The following is an 18,575-nucleotide window of genomic DNA, read 5'->3' on the forward strand; positions in this document are numbered from 1 at the left end:
GTGGGTGGGTAGGTGGGGTGTGTGCTCCTTAACAATGCCCTGAATTTCACAGAGGATCTAGCAGCTACAGTATCTACCCCCAGGAGTCACACAGAACATGTCCTCTCACAATGACAGCACCTCTGCACAACAACAGGAGCAAAGTCACCTCTGTATGAGAACTCTCTGGCACAAAAAAAAAAAAAAATACCCCACATAATCACAGCATTACTTTCTACAAGAAGTGTAGCTGTGTAGAGCATTAAAACAGCTGCACAGGCCTCCACAAGCAAACATAACATTCATTTTTCTAATAGACAATATTATGTTTTCAGCTGTTTGAGAATGCCACCACTTTACAGTTGAACAATCAGTACAAACAATGTACAGTGGTGTGGAATAATTATTGTTCATTCAACAAAAAAAGGTTGAACTATGAAGTTGAGTAAGTAAATCGATTGGCAACTATTTTGATAATCATTTTGAATCATTTTTAAAGAAAGAAAAAACTCTGTGTGTGCAAATTTTCCAGCTTTTTAAATGCAACGATTTTCTGGTTTGTTAAGTCCTCCTTTATGGTGTACTGAATGTCTTAGAGTTGTTCTTGGTCTGAGGATTTACAAAAAGCATCTAAAGCTTTGTAAAACGGTGGTTTTCACCATTTGTGACCGAACAACTAATCGATCAATTCAGAAAATAATCAACAGTTGAATCGATAATGAAAATAATCGTTAGTTGTAGCCCTACTACACACAAATATGTCAATAAATGTCTCAAAATGAAATCTAATGAGGAAGAATGTGCAGAACTATATGTATGTATCTTTTAAACAATGCCTTGGATTGACGGCACATTCAGTACCAGAGTAGCACATAGGACAGGGACCACATTTCAACTATTTTCAGATTTGATCCATAAGTATTTAAACACTATTATAACCATGTTTTTGATATCTCAAGTAGTTTTTCTTTTGGGTAATGTTGACATGAGATATCAAAAACATCTCATGTCAACATTTACTCCATAATGGATAATCATTTTTTCAGAAAATGACTGCAATGGTCATTGATGCATATTACTATACAATGTGCTGCACAGGTGTCTAATCTGAGAACACTTTGAGAGAAATAACACAAAATCAAGCATTTATCAAACTACTTTATCTGCACCGTGCTACACCTGGAGCCTGGTTCTAGATCACAAAGCTGGGAAATTGTTGAAAGATAGAGAACAGGAATGTGTGTGTGTGTGTGTGTGTGTGTGTGTGTGTGTGTGTGTGTGTGTGTGTGTGTGTGTGTGTGTGTGTTATCTTATTGTGATGATCTACACTGTGAGTGTGTCTTTGCATTTTTCTTGTTGTGTGAGCAGGTTCAGAATTTGTGTACATTTGTGTGTTTGTTGCGGTAACAGCAAGCCAGTCCTGAGATATATCAGCAAAGCGGTTGTATTTGATTGAGCTCTGCTGGACAAAAACACCCCAGATAATACTAATACAGCTGTGTGTGTGTGTGTGTGTGTGTGTGTGTGTGTGTGTGTGTGTGTGTGTGTGCGTGTGTGTGTATGTGCGTGTGTGAGAGAGAGAGATTTGCTATATAAAACAAGGCTCTCTCACACTCAGTTATACACAAAGGAGTGACGTCACCAGGGACACACAAGAGTTTCTCCCAACGAGAGACCAAAATAGACTCTCTCTTCCTCCCTCTATAAAATACCTTCTCTTTCCATTCCCCATATCCTAATCTCACACTCACTTTCTATTTCCACCATTTCAAAACATCAATTTGTTGTATTTCCACCTGCTGTCTTTCTGCCCTCATGTTTTCACAATTCAAAAAAAAAAAAAGTACCACATTTCAGTGTATCACAACACCCCATTACTATCCTCTATGCATTTTTTCCTCTGACTCTCAGTACCCTCCCCCTGTCCCTCGCACTCTCTCCTCGCTGTATGCAAATGATTGTGATCCAGCCGTAACCCTGGGAGATGAAAATAGACATTCTACATGTTTTCCATCCGTTTTGAGAGAGAAAAGCGTGTGGAAACATGTATGTCATTATCTCGTCAATGCAGAAGCAGAAAAACAGGCGCGCTAATATCATACTCACAGTAAACATGAGCTGGCATCCTCCCAGTATGTAATCCAGGAAAGTGTAGTCCCTTGTAATCTAGAGACACAAGAGTCACAGGCTACAGTGAGACAATGAGGAAAATAGAGTATTGGCCTATTAAGAGATGCGGAGGCAGAAAAATAAACATTTAATTACTTTAAAAGCATTTTATTCCTCACTAATTGATCGTGTCCTTATTCTAACACCAAAGGCTGTGTCGTAAACAACCCAACAGCACACGGAAATAGTAAATGAATGGGTTCTTTTCATGAGCAGAAGCCCAAAATGACTTTTAAAATGACAAAACAATGCCTGTTTATCCTGATATAAGGTACCACCAAAGGAGCACCATTTATTATCTTGTTTGAACACAATTTTGACTCCAATTACAATGAATATTTAGCATGGATTTTTATGTCATTAGTCTAATCCCTGCCGGCAGCCAACAAATATAATTACTGTATTAGCAGTTTTGTGCATGTGTTTAAGTGTGTGTATGTGTGTGTGTGTGGGGGCGCGTGCACATGTCTGTACAAAGGCTCGCTCGTGATTGTGTGCATGAAAAAAGGAAGAAGGAAAAGAATCAATTATGAAGGCTTGTCATCATCGGGACACAGCTTTAATGTCATTCCAATAGGCGTCTGAAGACTCGGCGTTCCGGCTTAATGTGTCCTCTGTGAGGCTCAAAGCTGCTGCACCAATTAGTTCGGAGGCAGTTATGACGGCCCAGTTAGAACTGTGTCAGCTGATCAAAACCACAACTGTTTCATCAAATGTTTCATTGAGTCGTGTCTGAGATGGGTCATTACAAGGTGACAAGACGTGAGGAGAAAGTGAATGATTTGTCTCACAGTTGAGGGAGTTATTTTGGTTCTTTCAGCTTCAAATTTTAATGGATATAATCCATTGTGCTGATATTTTAAATATATGATAAATACCTGGAAAAGACAATTAAGATTTGTTTAAGTATCTTATGTTTTATGTTTTTGTGGTATTAAGTGATTCTTTTGATATTAACACAATCAAATGAACACATTTAAATATCAGCCAACTCTGTAGCCCTGTGCAGGTTTTCAGCTCCATCAGCTTCTTCTGTATGGTGTCAAAGTAAACAAATGTCTGGTATGATATTTTCCCAGCTGGTGGAACAACCAAATCAGAGCTGAAAGGAAAGGACTTTAATTTATCAGGTGGCCAGAAGCACAACTCCAGTAGGATGAACAATGTGTTTCTGAAGGTTTACTTTAGAAACTTTCTGCTGTCTACTGGTCAGATGTTACTTAACGCAGCTTTAAAGATGGAGTGCCTTTTCTGGCAGTGAGAGTAATTACAAAAACCCTGCTGATGTGCCTGCGTCATGGGCTTCGCTGTAGCCTGCTCCATCGCTACTGTTGCGACTGTAAAACGGTGGATCCATTGTTTTCAGTGTCACATAACCCCCCGAGAAATGACCCAGTTTACTTTCAGAACTTCCATTTGGTTGGATATCATTTGGAAAGTCTTGGAGAGCCGTGTGATTTTATCCCCTTTCAAGTTAGCAGAGGGCTAACTAGCAGTTAGCTGCTCAGCCAGGCGGCTGAAGTCTCTGTGTGCACATTCAAACATGTGTTTTGAAATGAAGAGAGATCTACCTGGTGGTCATAGGTTAATCAGCACTGTGTGATCTCATTTGGCAAGGGCTTGATGTAACTGACATTCATTTATATGTCAAAGTTCTGCAATGCAGGTTTAAGTTTGAAAGGTGAGGTTTGTTTGACAATGTTTTTCTAAAATACAGAAACTTTGCCATGTTGTATCTTGCCAAATTTCTATCTACTAAACTTCATTAATTTGATAAATAAATATACTGTTATGTACTATTGAGCTTATGTTCCAGGTTTATCCGTGGCCCAGTTTAAAAACTCCATGGCAGAAGATATCAAGAAATCAATACCAAAGTGATTTCATGTTTTTTTTTCATTCTAGCCGCCTGTCTTCATAAATAGCCTGTAGGTCATTACACCCTTTTCATAGCTAAATTATTTCCACCATCTCCTCAAAAACGTAGAACTGGAAGTCATAATTTAGATGACTGAGACTGTAAAGAAATGGATGCCACTGAAAAATCATCCAAACTTCTTCTATCCAACCCTCGATTCATCCATCCTCACCTTACATGACTTGACGATGATGATTCCAGAGTTTTTATAATTCTTCTTCTTCTTCTGTTTCTTGGGGTTGATGCAGTCAAATTCCACCTGAAAAGACATTCCAAAAACACAGTTGGAGACAAAAGAAAAATGCGTAGGGGAAAAGCGGCAGAAAAGCGGAAAACATAGAAAAAAGTTGAAAAAAGAGTAAAAAAAAAGAAAATGAGGGTAAAAGTAGAGATGATGGCAGAGTTTGAAAGAGGTGCGGTGAGATGAGACTGTGACTTACATCTGCATGTATACCACAGTGACAGTCAGACTTTTTCAGTTTTTTCAACATTTCACAGACACAAACTGTCTTTAAAGAAGTTATAATGGACCGATAGTGTTTATTATAATCACTCACTGCAATTTTATATAAGAAGATAAAAGAATAGTGAAGCATACATACACACACACACACACACACACACACACACACACACACACACACACACACACGTACACACACACAGTTTTAAATGCTGTAATTCAGCTGGTGATTCATATGACAGGTATCTCTAAATGCCTTGTCGTGTTACTAGGGCTCAGCTAAAGACTGTTTTACATCTCAAAAGCACCTCTCGTTTTCTTATTCTTCTCTTAACACACACACTAACACACACACACACACACACACACATACTCTCTCTCTCTCTCTCTCTCTCCATCCCCCATCTCTCCATCCTGCCTCTTGTCTTTTTCTGCTTGTTATTTTGTTTCCCCCCCACATCATTACCACACATGAAGGGACTCAGTGGGAGAACAAGTCATGATGGTGTTTTGGCACATGTACACACACAGTTTCTAGAAATTAACACACACACACACACACACACACACACACACACACACACACACACACCAGACCAGAAATGTAAAAGTGAAAAGAATAAATCTCAACAGTATTCCTTAATCAGCATCTCAGGCTTAAGACTTAACCAAATCCACTGTGGCCGTAGTGTGTGAAAGATGCAGCAAAGCAGATCTATGCCTGATTATTCCAACTTCATTGTTGATGGTTGCATCTGAATGCATTTAAACTGCAAATTAGCAAGTACAGGATGAAAGTGAGATTTCTTGAATTGATCTCTCAGTTTCAGATCTGTGAAAGATCAGATGCTGTTCACACTGTTTAAATTTACAAAAGAAATGCTTTATTGTTATAAAATGATTCAGATGGATTCAGAAGCTTAAGTGTCACATTGTAAACCGGATGATGTAATGGTTTACATCCAGGTAATGACCTCTGCTTTGTAAATTGAGCTACAGCTAACATTCAAATAATGCAGGATTTGCTTTAATGAAGTGGAAATGAGAATAAGTGAGCTGATTAAACACCAGCAAAGAAACATGTCGTGTTGATATAAAATTGGGAGAGAAGACAAGAAAAGAAGGGGGGGGGGGGCAAGGGTGGTGTAAGAGGGAACAGCATGTGTTCCCTAAATCAAAAGGGTTTGGTGTTTTAAGCCTCAGACTCAGCTTATCAGGTTCAGCTCTATAGTATCTGATTTTGTTTTGGGGTACGAAGTCTGCTCAACTGTTACTTCTGCTCTGGTTTGCTTGATTCTGAACGTAGATTTTACTAACCTGTAGGCTAAGAACCATGTAAGCATATTAACAAATATTACTGCTATTACTATTTCATACATGCAAACATGCTGATATTGAGTATGTAACATATAGCATGTTAGCATGTTAGCGTTACATGATCATTTTTAGCATATTATGTGCATGTTGTCTCCAAGTAGAATTGAGGCTGAATTTGGCCACAAGCTTTCTTTCAAACTTCACATTGTGAGAGATCTTGATCACGTTTCACAGTACCAGGGTTACACTGGTAACCACATGTTTCACAGGTATCCAGTCATCAACCAAGTAGTTGGATAACTCAGGTCCTGTTCAGGTCCAAGCTTTACTTAAACACTGACTAAATGAAAGAACAGAGCTAAAACCATCAGTCAATTAGTTGCTAACTATTAAATCCATTGGCAATTATTTTGATAATTATTCTGTAAGAAAAAATGTACTAACTCTATGGTTCCAACTTCTCAAATGTGAATATTTTCTGTTCCATGATAATAAACTGAATGTCTTTAAGATGTGTAGGCCTACTGCTGGTCGGGACAAAAGAAGACATTTGAGGATGTCATCTTGAGCTTTGAGTGAAAGTGATCACTATTTTCCACTATTTTATGACATTTTATAGACCAAACAACTAATCAGGAAAATAACTGTGAGTGTAATCATTAATGAAAATAATGATTTGCAACCTCTATCATAATTGTCTATACTCATGTATACATATCACATCAAAATGACAAACACACACTTTTAATGCTAAAACATGTTTTACCTCCACCGCGTTCTGGGCGTCACTCATCTTGGAAACTGTGGTTTGAAACTCTCCTATAAAGTCGTGGCCTCCATCGTTATCATAGTCGTAACACAGGACCTGTCGTCATGTAAAACACACCATCAACTTTACTATGCAGTGGTTAGTGTGTATCGCTTCCTTTCTGCACACAAAAAGCTATTTCGCTGATATTTTTACCCTATTTACACTTATCCATACTTGTCATACTCGATTATGTTTATAACATAAGACCTGATGACACAACATGATAAACATAAACACCTTCTGTCTTTCTATTTTGAGCGTGCACTGTAACAAGTAGTAAAGCCATACATAACCAGTTTCATAACAAGTGAAACTCTAACCTTGATGTTTCTCTCCACGTCTCCATTGCAGAGAGAAATGAGAGGCACAGTAAAGGGCTTCCATGCTGGGTCTAAAGTGTTCTTTATGACCTGAAATCACACACACAGAAACAGGCGCGTAATCATTCAATTATACAGTAGCACATACAGTATGATGTAGCTGTATCCACACTAGGACCATTTAAACTTTCACCAGCCTTAAAGTTACAGTGCATCACCTACTGTATTAGCAGGTTTACTGACAATGACAGCTCATGGTTGACAGTAATGACAGTTACAATAAGGTGGTTTTAATCTCCTCCCGTGACTCACCTCTGTCCTGTGCACCAGCATCCATTTGCCGTCTTCTCCCTGTTTGTGAAACTCCAGATAGGGGTCAGACTTCCCAAAGAAGTCCTGCAGAGAACAGAGACACTGTGAGGATGATGCCTATTTTATCTTCTTTTCTCCTCTCCTCAATCAAACTGCAACACAAGTATCATGACAATTTCACCACTGTTGATGGTAAACTGCAGTGGCCACATTGTGCTTACACTTTATTAACTAACGCAGTCTTCTGTCTAGCTCTCTTTCTCATTGCACCAGTCGGCTACTTCAGCTACTATTTCGGAGTTGCGGCCCTCTAACGCTTGATCGTCTTGCTTCATTTGTAAGTCACTTTTGATAAAAGCGCCTGCCAAATGATGAAATGTAAATGTAAATGTTGAATGTATCCTGGTGGTTTGACCAGAGGGTGCACAGCTGGCACACAGCAGCATGAGTTTAAATCACAATTCAAGCTGTGCTGTCTCTCACCCGCTGTCATTCTTCCCTTCAGCATACACCAGCAGCAACTGGTCCAAGATTAAAAATAAACTGTTATAAAAATAAAAATAAATTCCTATCATTTCCAACCATCAGTGCACCTGGTAGCTCATTAGTTGGCGGACAAAAGTGCAGGGAGTGAAAACATTTACTGTAAATGTTGTCTGTGTGGGCTTGGCATGTGTGTCCTACGATAGTGTGTGTTGCTCTAATGCACTCTGTCTGTGTATGTGTGTGTGTGTGTGTGTGTGTGTGTGTGTGTGTGTGTGTGTGTGTGTGTGTGTGTGTGTGTGTGTGTGTATGTGTGTGTGGGTCTAACCACCTACCTTCTTATCCAGTTTACGCCCACTCAGGGTCAAAGTGATGATTCTGTTGTCAGACAGCTCCTGAGCTGTTATCTAAAATAACATTACAGTGCAACATTAGCTGCAACAAAAACTACTGGCAACTATTAACATCAACATAAACATCAGCTGGACCGACAGCAACAACGACAGTAATGGCAACAATCTCAAAAACATCACTGCCATCCAGGGACGTTGGAACTATTTTCTGGGAGTGCTGTCCAACACACTGCAGTGCTGATTAGACTGAGCTGTTAATGAGCCCGAACCAAATCATTTCAGAAGTAAACATCTATTAAGAAAACTAAAAAATAAGATTTAGATGTTCCCAAAGTATCTTTATTATTATGACAAAAAATGGCTCACATCAAAGAAACATAGCCTACATCACCCATTCTCATGTCAATCATGAAACCTTAATATAATCCTGATTAATTAATAAAAAAATGCAAAATCAAGAGTCATTAGTCCAATCATAGATCAACGAAGGTTCAAATATTTGTATAAGAGTCTGGTTCTGTCTGAGGTTTCTTCCTGTTAAAAGGGAGTTTTTTCTCTCCACTGTTGCTCATGTGGGAATGTTGGGTCTCTTTAAAGTTAAAACCTGAAGAGTTTGGTTTAGAACCTGCTCTATGTGTAAAGTGCCTTGAGATGACTTTGTTGTGATTTGGCGCTATAAAAATAAAGATTGATTGATTGATTGATTGATTGATTGATTGACTTATGAATGAAGGCTGGCTATTCCATACAGTCATATATCATGTAGAAATAAATTACTTATCCTTATCATTTCTGCCAATCACATTACAAGGCTATGAAAGCATATTGTCTTTAAAATATGAAAGACAGAATTCAAAGTCAGACAAATGTAAGCACCAATTCTTTATTTAAAAAAGAAGTTTGGTGCAGTAATGGGATGATGTCACACCCCTCACACTGCTACTTCCAATGTCTATGCTCTCATCATCATCAACATCAGCAACCATGAAATTATAGTTAAACAACAGTGACTTCATCTACATGACCCACAATGACCCACAATGACCCACAATGGCAGTGTGCATGTGTGTCTCAACACAACAAAGAAAAGAACACATAGAGTTTAAGATACAGAGACAACATGATGACTACATGATTCTTACTGTAATGGATCCTTTGCCAGCTGGCTTCCCATTGGCTAAGATCAACGGTCTGTGCAGTTTCTTATTAGACACAATCTGGTGGACAATAAAAGAGAAAGACACAGCACAGGAATCATTAAGAAATGAATCAGACAGAACATAAGCATAAAGAAATATGTGTTTAAACCCCTGAACATTTATTCTAATCTATTCTACAATAAAATAGTCTAAGACTTATCACCTGAATCAGTTTAGTTTAGTAGTCCCCCCCCCCTCCCCCAAGCTCACTCCTTATCTTAAACTATACCTTTTACGGCAACTTTTACATCATTTAATTCAGAGTCAACTTTGGACTGAAAAAGAGAAATCATTTCATACCACTCCAAGTGTGCAAATGAATTCTCCCAAGAAGTCGTGTTCGTAGAGCTGCGTAGCACACTTGTCTTCATCGAACATGGCGAAACGTAGCTTTTGGATCTCCTCGAAGTGGTAGTCTACCTGAAACTTCACTCCAAACACCGGGTTCAAGTTGTTCACAGCTGTTTCAGTGCGGCTGAGCTACAACACACGACAATGAAAGAAAGAGAGAGAGAGAGAGAGAGAGAGAGAGAGAGAGAGAGAGAGAGAGAGAGAGAGAGAGAGAGGGAAATCATATAAACAGATGTAATTTAAGTGGATTGTGGTTGTAACTGTGTGTCCAGTAACAGTATAGTTTTATCAGACAGGCTCTTTACAGTCTATTGTTCAGTTTTGACTTTTAACATCAGCCTGTTAAGACACGGTGCATTACAATTTGTCATTTATTTCAATATGGCAGTTTTATATGAAATTGCTCATATTTACATACATATAGTACTAGTAATTAGGAGTCTTACACTGGTTATGAGCATATTCAAGACATTACATTTAACATGGAAAATAGAGTTGCCTGGTTATATCATCCCATTCTCCTAACATTATGCAGGCTTCTGATTGTGTAAGTGCATATCTGCACACTGAGTAACATCTACAGTCGAGGATGAACTAACTTTAGTTTCTGGCTGCCTGGACTTGGCCTCTCCAGCTTACAGCCAGTAATAAAAGACAAAAGTGTAATTTAATTGAAATGTAATTGAATTTGAATAAAAGTTTTAACTAGCCAACTGCACATTAAGGACAATAACTTATTCAAAGAAGAAAAGATGTTTAACTGACTGTACAGTAGGTCATGTGATAACCTGACAATATCAATATGAAGGAATGAACTCTGCTTGTATGTTATACTCTTACACAGCTGTCTAACTGGCCACATCGACCTGTAACTTCAGATCCTGTTAGCGGAGGGCTTACAGCTGTGCCTCGAGCAACTTCTGCACCCATTTGTTGTTCTTTCCGCCATGACACCTGACACCTAATTTTCTGCCAAGCCCTGAGAAAAAGTGTCGGGGTCTTCACCTTCACTGTTAGCTAAATGTGTCTGTTTGCTGTTTGGTGCTGTGCAGGGAGTGTACACTAACTCTGAACCCAACACAAAGTATAAATCAATCCAAAACAAAGAACTAAAAGAAGTTGAAAAGCTCAGTAGAGTTAAGTTTTCTGAAGTAGTTCAATTCCAACTATAAAAGCGTGTGAGAAATGTGGATTATTGTAGGATTGAGACCACATTTCTTTTCCCAGGTGGGTCCAGCTTTGAGCTATCACAAGTCATAAGTTCTTGTGCCCACCCCCCAAAAAAGCCACAGAGCACACAGACAGATCAGAGTGCGTGGGCGTCTCTGAGAGTCATGTTATTTGCTCTGAGTCCTCTAAACCAGGTGGTTGGATGACTAATACTCTGTGACCGTACTACTCTCAAGTCTGATTCACCCAGAACACACTGTGTAGTGTGTTTATCCACCATTACATTAGGTCAGTATAGGTCTAACCTCTTACCACTCCTGAATTAGAATGAACATAGAATATCTTTTTGAATACTCATTGGACTAATACACTGGAGATGGCTGCCAGGAAATGTCAACACTGTAAGACTGAATTATATCTGTCCTTCTGCCCATTCACAGACGCTAAGCAATGTACTTTACATTACACTGTTTGCTGTCATCTTCTACTAGAGTGTGTGGTGATGTAGTGTTTCAGTGATGCTGAGTTTAACTGAGCTGATCTGAACTAAACACAACAAAGGGCAACAACTGTCAGACCAGAGTTAGTGCAGCTCTACAGACCAGTATTGTGTGACTGTGGGTGTAAATTTGAATATCTTTCTTCTGATCTGTTGGTTGGTACACAAGCTTTCACAAGTTTGTTTTACACTTGAGTTTGTAACCAAATACCTACAAAACTGCCTCATCAGCTATACTTTATTTTTACAGCATTTTGTGTACATTGTGTATTAACTGTTAAAGCTACAAGGTGCCTCTGCAAAACGTACAGCACCTTTTGCATTATGGATGCTTTTATCCCAAATACCGTCTGTTAGTAGACATTGTTATCTCTCAAGAACCAGAAAAGAGAAGCTGCAGACCTCAGAGGGAAAAGGATTTTAACTTCAGCCTGTGAACAGGGCTTATAGCACTTATCCATCTGTCTGACGCATGTGAAGAGAGCAGAGCCAAACGGCTGCACTCTGTAGCTCAACACCACTAGATCAAAAGCTGCTATATGGCTGGACTGTGTATGAAATGCTATAGATGGGTTTTAATTTGTGCGTCACCTGGTTACCATCAGACAACGCAGCAAGTTTATTTGTTTGTATATCACTTTTCATCCAGTAGTTGGAACTCAAGGTGATGTCCACATAGGAAAAACATACTTTTATATTTTTTATACTTAAAATATATTGCAGATTTGGGTGTAGACTAATCTATGAAACAAAAAGGAATGTCAGTCAACAACTATGTTCTTCAACTTTTCACTCATAGATTCATCTTAAAATGCTCAAAAGAACCATTTATTTTGAACAATTACTTAAGAACCATTTAAAAGAGGTTCTTTAATGAACCAGTTAGGGTCAACAAATAACTTAGTTGAAAATGGTCCCATAAAGAACCTATTTTTGCTAAAGTTCTTTGGAGAACCATTTATGGTGCCTCAAAGAACTGTTTTTTGATGGTTCTTTGTGGCACATTTACAGTACAGGGTCTTTACAGAACCGATTGCTAAAATGGTTCTTTAAGGTTCCTCTTACTAAATGGTTCTTTGTAGAACCAAAAAAGGTTCTTCTATGGCATCACTCCAATGGACAATTTTTGGTTCCAGTTAGCACCTTTATTTTTCTGCCTGTATATGGTGCTGTTGTAAGAAGCGCTGTGTTAAGATTTACTTCTTATGTATTATTTCACTAACCCACAACCTGAAACATAGTTTTATTACAGTACCTATCAAGTAAAGCATTATTGCTAAGTGTACATGCCTCCAGTACAGTGTGTTTCATGTGTGTAAATGTATTTGTTAGTTTTATTTAATTTAATTTAAAAGATACTAGACACATGTAACACGTGAACATTGACAGGAAGTGACACTGGTGACAGCACACTGATCCTCTCCTCTCAAGTAGGCTTGAGTTTGGATAAACTGGATGCATGAGGAGAATCTAAAACTTAATAAAGTGAAACATTAACAGTCCTACAGTGAAAATAACATCAGCTTAATCTCTGTATTTGCAGCCAGTTGGTGTGACATGGATTCTGGGAAACTAAGGTGCAGCTGGCCAATGGTGTAACTTCATCACTCAGTCAGCCAGTCAGTCAGTGATGGACAGACACACGCTGGTCATTGCTCTTGCTGTCCACCCAAACATCATAGCAGCCCTGCAGGCTCACCAGAGGCAGTTTCTCTGTTCTACAAATGGTGCAATATTAATTTGAACAGCTGGGTGCAACGGCAGCTTCTTACAGAGCTGTGATAACAAGAATGTCTTGAGACTGCAGTCAAACATGAAAATTAAATATCATGTAATCCTCAGTAACATCCCAAAATGTGTCCACTTTGCTCAGTCTGTTCTGCCACACGTTTGTAAGAATTTGTGGAATATTTGTTGTGGCTGATGTTTACTCAGAGGTTGTTTGTCCACTTGTGGAGCTGATATTGTCAGAAAGTCTTTAAAAATCGCAAATGCAGACTTGTATGTTTACAGTCACACAACTATCACTGTTTACTGTGCATAAAAGGTGCATAAAACCTTTTTGACTATGTTTGTTAAATGTTTGTGTGCCTTTGAGCTGAGTATACCCTTTAAAATACTGTTAATGACAAGTATGAATATAATAAGGGTGAGAATAGTTTCTGATGTTTGGCACACTGTGAGAAAAAACACATAGACTCCACATCTAAAAAGTAAAAGGCTGAATGAATGAGACGAGAACATGTGGCTTCAAAAACTCAGACATCAGAGAAGATACGGTTAACAAGGACTCAGTTAACCCTTACATACTGTTCAGGGTTGAATTTGACCCATTTTTTACATCGGAGAGAAGAAAAAAAAGATTAACAACTTTTCTTTTAGGCAGAAATTCAACAACATATCTTCATGTGAACCAGAATAAACAAAAATGAAAATATTTAACAACTTTCTTAAAATGTTTTAGTGCAGCTGATACACAAAATCATACATACAAAATGATGTACAGAGAATAATTATGAGGGGATATTGAGAAAATAAGAATATGAACAGTATGGAAGGGTTAAGCAAACCTGAAGCTTCAAAACAAACAAATAATTGTGAAATAATGTCTGTTGGTGTTTCAATGTCAATAATTGATGTTTTTTGCAGCCCAATACAACACTTAATCATTTGAAATGGCCAACTCTTTAGCATAAGCATTATGTTGGTTTATCTGAGCTTTTTCACTGAAAACAGCTCTCTGTGCTACTGATGAGAGCCATGAGAATCAGCCAAAACAGTTCAGATGGGAGCTGGAGTCCAATGATGATACTTAATTAAAGTATTCATTATGTTACATATATGCTTTCTTCCACGGTTAGAGGAATTTTGCTTGATACATAGATTATAATTTTGCATTAATTTGTTTTTCTTTCACTTGCATGTGGCATGTATTGTATATAATGTGTCTGCACATTGATTTGTGTTCTTGTGACTACAGCTGCAACCATTGATGTATTGATCATCAGAAAATTAAATGGCAACGATCTTGATAATTACATTATTGATTTAGTTTTTTTTCTAACAAAATGACAAAAATGATCTGGTTTTGGTTTCTAAAATATGATGATTTGATGCCTTTCTTTGTAAACTGAACACATTTGAGTTTTAGACTGTTGACGAGTCAAAATTAATTTTGTTTCAAGACACAAAAACAAAAATTAGTTCTGAATCCATCACAACAATCGACCCCCTTGCACACAGTCATGTAATCCATTAATGTAATAATATTAGTATATGAATTATTAGAGCAGATTTAATAGGTTGATCTTTATGTGAACTTAAATTGGTTGTCTGGTGACAGTTCTGATAACCTACCTCATCATTTTGCTAACTTTACTTATACTCCTCATTTAAATTTGTATAAATAAAGAGCAATGTAACTAAAATTAGTGTTCAGAGTTAAAGCTTAAAAAAGATATTCAGCAAATGAGGCAACATAAGGGTTCACGTTACAGTAGAAGGCTGCTAAAGATGTGATTTCAGCATCCCTGCTGTATGTGGGAAACATCACACTGCCTCTGAGCTCGCAGTGTTACAGGCTGTGTTCATGACACGTGTTGAGATTAGTATTAGGATTTGGAGTTCGAAGAGAAAAAAAAAATCAGCGGATTTAGAAAATAGCCCAAGTAGTCTGCTAACTGGGTGCCACATCATTTGCATAGCTGAGATCCATATTTATGTAGGCCCATCGTGTCCTTCAAAGCCTCTCTAACACCAGCGTTAGTTGCTTTCCTATTTTTCTATCATGGTTTTCCCCTCTCTGTCTGTCTCTTCTCCATCATCTCTTTCTATCACTAATTTCCCCTCACCGTCTCTTTCCCTTCCCCCTTTTCTCATCTCTCTTCCTCACACCTCCTCTCTCTCACACTCTTACCCTCTCTTACCCTATCTCGCTTTCCTCCCCTGTTGAACCCAGCTGCTTCTCACACCTCTAATGTTTCTCACAAGACAGATGAAGATAGACAGAAAGTGAGACAGAGGAAGACACAGAGGGGGAGACTGGTGACAAAAAATGAGGAAGACAATCGGAGAAAGGAGGACAGAGAAAACAAAGATAACAGGAGGAGATCAAAAGAAAGTGAGAAAGCCGGAGTGTGAGAGAAACAGCAAGCTGTGGATAATATCCGAGAAAAGGTTTGGGCCTCATTTCGCCTCCTCCATCGTTCCCTCACTCCAGGAGCACTAAGCTTTTGTTTCCCTACCTGTTACCATAGTAACCGGTGGCAATTTCACATCGGAGCCACATGCCCTGCTGACCGACAGCTAGCTACAACCCGAGGCACTCGCCTACACACACACAGGCATACACAAACAGGCGCATGCACAAAAGCCAGCTTGCCCTGTTGACCAGCTGTTCGCTATAGAGAAAACCTTGAGGCAACAGCCTACACACACCAAAACTTCATCACCATGTTCCTCTCCAGCAACTTCAACATGGTGCTCATGCATTTTGTTTTCTACAGTATGAAAACACATCATATACCAGTTTTCTTTGCACATGGAACCATAACGAGGCTGAAGGCGATCCAAACAGGAAACAGATTGCCTGATGATGCTGCTGATGCCACTGAATAGTTCCATGCATAAAATCATTTCAAGTCATTTCATCTATTATGACACTGATTCATCTCATCCTGTGCAGGGTCTGTCACTGACTGGAACCTTTCCCAGCACACAGTGGGACCCTGGATATGCACCCTGTGCTGTCAATCACAGCTATAAAACACACAGACAGACAAACACATTCATTACAACAGGCATCAACTATTTCCTCATTGATGTCATACTGCAGTTACTGTAACTACCCCACTTGTAAATCGTGTTCACGTCAACATCCAGGTTGTGATTATGACTAGGAAGCTATAGGAGAAGTTTACCTTCCCATTCAGTTGAATGAACATGAACATGTGCTGTGTTTCAAATCACATACTTCTGTGTAGTGCACTAGGTACACTCAGTATTTAGTTGATTAGTGTGCAAATTTCGACAAGTTAGTGTTGTCTGAAATCAAATGCGGCCATTGCGCACTTACTAGAAATGGTCATTAGCAAGTTAGCAAGCTACCACTAACATCCACGTTATCGTTTGCAGTAACAAATCATTACATACAGTTAATCCCAAATTAACCCAAGAAACTTACTGATGGCTTATATGTGACATCAGTATAGCGGTGTTTAGTGCAAAAAAGGTTAGAGTTGTCCCAAATCAAACACAGCCATTGCGCACTTACAGGAAATGACGATTAGCAACCATTAGGTTTTGCGTTATCGTTCGTGGTACCAAATCATTACAGACTAAATTAACCCAATGATAGTGGTACTTAGTGCAATTGTAGTGTAATTTACATTTGTATAATGCAGCAATGTTCACCATAGTTACAACGTCCTCACCTGCCTTTTCCAGTTTGAAAAATGTTCCCTCTCCCTCTGCTACACAGCTAAGATGACAACCATTGAGGGTGAGAAGTGTCCATAGTTCCACACTCAACTTTTTGACTTTTTTGAGTGCATCATCCAGGTATTCATAGTACACTGCATTTTTCCATACTTCTTAGTGGGAATGCAATTATGCACTCAAAATATTAAGTGTAAGTACAGAGGTACAAGATTAGAGACACAGCAATGGTGTTGGACCACACTCTGGGTCTGTCATATTATGTGTATGTTGATGCACACAAAGCAAAGAATGCAGAATGTTTCTTAATGAATCTCCAGTTCTGTCCAACCTACTGAATGCAACCAGAATTCACACCACCATGTGAAAGAAGCAACAGGTGGAGTGGGAGTGCGGTTTAACTTTAAAGGGGAAGCCAGACAATGTGTCTGCTGCAGAACGCCAAATAAATACAGACTGGAATACTACAATTCACAAAGTATAATTCATTTTCTATGAAAATTGAAAAAAGTTCATCCATGTCGTGTAGTATTCAAGTATTCAGCAGTTTACATCTGAATTAAATAAATAGTGAAGGTCAAGTCAAACTGCAACCTAAAGAGGCATTTTGCACTGGATTTGGACAAGATTGCATTGTTTCTATTCAAAGGATGTTTAAATATCCAGTTGCTACACATCTGGATTTTACTAAAATTGGTTTATCTTTCCCCTGCCTTTCCAACACATCCATGCTTTTCTTTTACCCACATGGGTCTTGCTGCATACTTAAAGGTTTATAGTGATGATACATAGTGGAAGTACCTGATACTTCAACGTGAACTTTATATTATTCACTTTAGAGCCCTAACAGCACTTTTAACAAGGTCTACTACAATCAGACTAACACTGGAACAACACAGCATCCTACTAGGCTCAGCACACCAGGGCTCATGCCAGCTGTTCAAGACATCATGAGTTTGGATCTGGCTCACAGCATATAATGTCTGCAAAGATATGAAGAACAGAGACACCAATGAACTGAATCCTGTGGTCTTTGCAGGAGGAGTCAGCATGGTGGACGTAACCTTGAGAATCCCAGTCAAATCCTCAACCTCCTAGCAATCATCTTTTTATTTCCTCTTCCCTTTTATCCTCTTTCCTCCACCTCCCTGGAGTTGCAGTACACAGCGTGGAGAAACACCAGAAATGTGTTTGACTCCTTGTGATCCAAACACTAATTTATCATATCTTTGTTCAGCCTTTTCTCCTAAATCTGCCATTTTCATCCTCCATTGATTTATCTCCATGTTCCACCTGACAAAACCTGCCTCTTCTTAACTCCTGCCCCTTTCTCTATCTGTCTGACTTCCTCCTCCTTTGCCAATCATCCCACCATCCTTACCTCCACCCAGTTTCCATCCACTTCATGGAAGAGAACGCAGAACGGGTCAGACTTGGAGGCTACATCTCGGTCCAGCAGGCTGGTTGCGGTGACGGACAGCTCCACCCGTGTGACGCAGTGCTGAGGACCGACACTGCGCGTCTGGCCCTCAGTGGCCGAGCTGAGGGTGTAGGCCATTATCTGAGGTCGCAACTTGTTACACTGAAGCAGAGAAAACAAGGAGAAATGAGAGATTAGAATTTCATATACACCCACACACACAGTCCCACATGGGCTGTTTCTTGGCTAACCATGGGTATCTTAAGACAGTACACCTAAAAATGTTGAATATTTGGACTATAGCAATGCCAGTGGCTGAAACCAGAGAGTGAGAATAGACAAAACTCTTTGTATATAAAGAAGGAGTAGGCCTGT

The 18,575-nt window shown here is 39.0% G+C and overlaps 1 protein-coding gene across 1 annotated transcript in view; it reads right to left on the reverse strand.

Moving 5' to 3' along the window:
* cpne2 (copine II) overlaps positions 1-18,338 on the reverse strand; it is a 43,503-nt gene extending 25,165 nt beyond the window's left edge. Inside the window, exons 1-9 of the mRNA XM_053319007.1 lie at positions 18,162-18,338; positions 9,625-9,804; positions 9,268-9,342; positions 8,108-8,179; positions 7,290-7,373; positions 6,978-7,067; positions 6,613-6,711; positions 4,239-4,325; positions 2,086-2,145 (exon numbers count right to left, since the gene is read on the reverse strand). Of these exons, the coding sequence (XP_053174982.1) occupies positions 2,086-2,145; positions 4,239-4,325; positions 6,613-6,711; positions 6,978-7,067; positions 7,290-7,373; positions 8,108-8,179; positions 9,268-9,342; positions 9,625-9,804; positions 18,162-18,338 (924 nt within the window). The remainder of the gene's footprint in view (positions 1-2,085; positions 2,146-4,238; positions 4,326-6,612; positions 6,712-6,977; positions 7,068-7,289; positions 7,374-8,107; positions 8,180-9,267; positions 9,343-9,624; positions 9,805-18,161) is intronic.
* Positions 18,339-18,575: the final 237 nt, after the last annotated feature.

The sequence above is a fragment of the Scomber japonicus genome, chromosome 5, assembly GCF_027409825.1.
Source record: "Scomber japonicus isolate fScoJap1 chromosome 5, fScoJap1.pri, whole genome shotgun sequence".
Lineage (NCBI taxonomy): Eukaryota > Metazoa > Chordata > Actinopteri > Scombriformes > Scombridae > Scomber > Scomber japonicus.